This window comes from Nerophis ophidion, linkage group LG13 (genome assembly GCF_033978795.1).
Source record: "Nerophis ophidion isolate RoL-2023_Sa linkage group LG13, RoL_Noph_v1.0, whole genome shotgun sequence".
Taxonomy (NCBI): domain Eukaryota; kingdom Metazoa; phylum Chordata; class Actinopteri; order Syngnathiformes; family Syngnathidae; genus Nerophis; species Nerophis ophidion.
In genome coordinates, this window is record NC_084623.1 from 39,253,123 (window position 1) to 39,255,391 (window position 2,269).

General features: G+C 45.5%; 1 protein-coding gene across 1 annotated transcript; it reads left to right on the forward strand.

Annotated features, from left to right (window-relative positions):
- The first annotated feature begins 517 nt into the window (after positions 1-517).
- On the forward strand, positions 518-1,997 carry foxl2a (forkhead box L2a). Its single transcript, XM_061918880.1, has one exon. The coding sequence runs from the start codon at positions 668-670 to the stop codon at positions 1,586-1,588; it is 921 nt and encodes a 306-aa protein (XP_061774864.1). The 5' UTR covers positions 518-667; the 3' UTR covers positions 1,589-1,997.
- Positions 1,998-2,269: the final 272 nt, after the last annotated feature.

Below are 2,269 nucleotides of genomic sequence, written 5' to 3' on the forward strand. Positions count from 1 at the left end.
GTGTGTGTGTGTGTGTGTGTGTGTGTGTGTGTGTGTGTGTGTGTGTGTGTGTGTGTGTGTGTGTGTGTGTGTGTGTGTGTGTGTGTGTGTGTGCTTGTCGGAAGAAAGGGTTGGCTTTACAAGAATTAACACTTTAACTCGTGTTGAGTAAAATGATGACTCTTATTATAATACCGCCAAAATTCAAAGTTTTTCTTGTGAAAATTGTGACCTTTTTCTTGTGAAATTCCAATTAATTTTTCACAACAAGCTTTTTTATATTTGCATTGTGTGTATATATAATTATTATTATTATTTATATAGGGTGGTCTTAAAGAGGTAGGCATTTTCCAGATGGTCTTGAGAAGGTAACAAATACAAGAAGGTGTGTGTGTGTGTGTGTGTGTGTGTGTGTGTGTGTGTGTGTGTGTGTGTGTGTGTGTGTGTGTGTGTGTGTGTGTGTGTGTGTGTGTGTGTGTGTGTGTGTGTGTGTGTGTGTGTGTGTGTGTGTGTCGGAAGAAAGGGTTGGCTTTACGGAGTCACAAATCACAACCGGTGTTGCGTCTCCATCATAAGCAGTCCGGAGGAGGGGAAAAAAAGAGGCAAGAAGGTCCTCATGTTCGGGCCACCAACAGAGCCGCAAAAGCAAGACTTCTCTGCCGCACCAGGACGGAATTAAAGCGGGGAAATGATGGCCGCTTACCAGAACCCGGACGACGACTCGATCTTGATGATCCACGACAGCAACACCGGCAAGGAGAAGGAAATGCCCAAAGAGGAGCCGCTGCTGGACAAAGTGCCGGAAAAGCCGGATCCTTCACAGAAGCCCCCGTACTCCTACGTGGCCCTCATCGCCATGGCGATCCGGGAGAGCGGCGAGAAGCGGCTGACGTTGTCGGGCATTTACCAGTACATCATCACCAAGTTCCCCTTCTACGAGAAGAACAAGAAGGGCTGGCAGAACAGCATCCGACACAACCTGAGTCTCAACGAATGCTTCATCAAAGTTCCGCGGGAGGGCGGCGGGGAGCGGAAGGGGAATTATTGGACTCTGGACCCGGCGTGTGAGGACATGTTCGAGAAGGGCAACTACCGGCGGCGCCGGCGCATGAAGCGGCCGTTCCGACCCCCGCCGTCGCACTTCCAGCCGGGGAAGTCGCTATTCGGAGGGGACGGCTACGGCTACCTCTCCCCGCCCAAGTACCTCCAGTCCAGCTTCATGAACAACTCCTGGTCGCTCGGGCAGCCGTCCGCCCCGATGTCGTACACTTCCTGTCAGGTGACCAACGCCAACGTCAGCCCCGTCAAGGCTCTGTCCGCCCCGGCGTCCTACAACCCCTACTCCCGCGTGCAGAGCATGGCGCTGCCCGGCATGGTGAACTCTTACAACGGCATGAGCCACCACCACCACCACCATCACCCGGCGCACCCGCACCACTCCCAGCAACTGAGCCCGGCCACTGCGGCGCCTCCCCCGGTTACGAGCGGCAACGGAGCCGGCCTTCAGTTCGCGTGCTCGCGCCAGCCGGCGGAGCTGTCCATGATGCATTGCTCGTACTGGGAACACGAGAGCAAACACTCCGCCTTGCATACGAGGATTGATATTTAAATCTCACCACTTTTATTTGATTTTTTAATTTTTTTTTTTTCCCGCCAGGACGCGCCAACGTTGAGACATTTCTAGTTGGACTGGTTTGGACCTAATTGTGTAAATGAACCTCTTTTTTTGTTTTGTTTTTGTTATTCCCACGGATTATTGTGACCATAAGTTTTTACGCACGCCTTGACCAAATTTTTCATTACAAAATCAGGGTTTTTAATGTGTTTTCGTATTAAAAGTGATAAGATAAAAAAAAGGGCCAGGTTTTCGCATATGTTTATTTTTGTTTGTTTGTTTGTTTAATAAAAGTGATATATTGTTACATTCATCGTGGGGAAATGTTTAAAATGAATTAGCACTTTTAAAAAAAATCTTTTATAGGTTTGTGAATTTCTGAATAAAAAAATGCTAAAATACATCATGACCATGAACCAATCTTTGATAATGTCGACTGTGCATTGACTATAATTTGGAACATTAAATGTGCTATTTTCAGCTGTTCAAACACTTTATACAGTATATAAAAATTGTAACATGTACAAAGTATATAATTTAAAAATGTAATTTTAAAGTTTACTAGTTTTTAAAATACATTATAAAGTGTTAGTGCCTTTAATAGTAACAATATATATTAATTAAAAAATTGTAACATATACAAAATATATATTAATTAAAATAAATGAAGTATCC

Excerpts from the sequence above, each read along its gene's own strand:
- foxl2a (XM_061918880.1), top strand. The coding sequence starts at position 668 with ATGATGGCCGCTTACCAGAACCCGGACGACGACTCGATCTTGATGATC.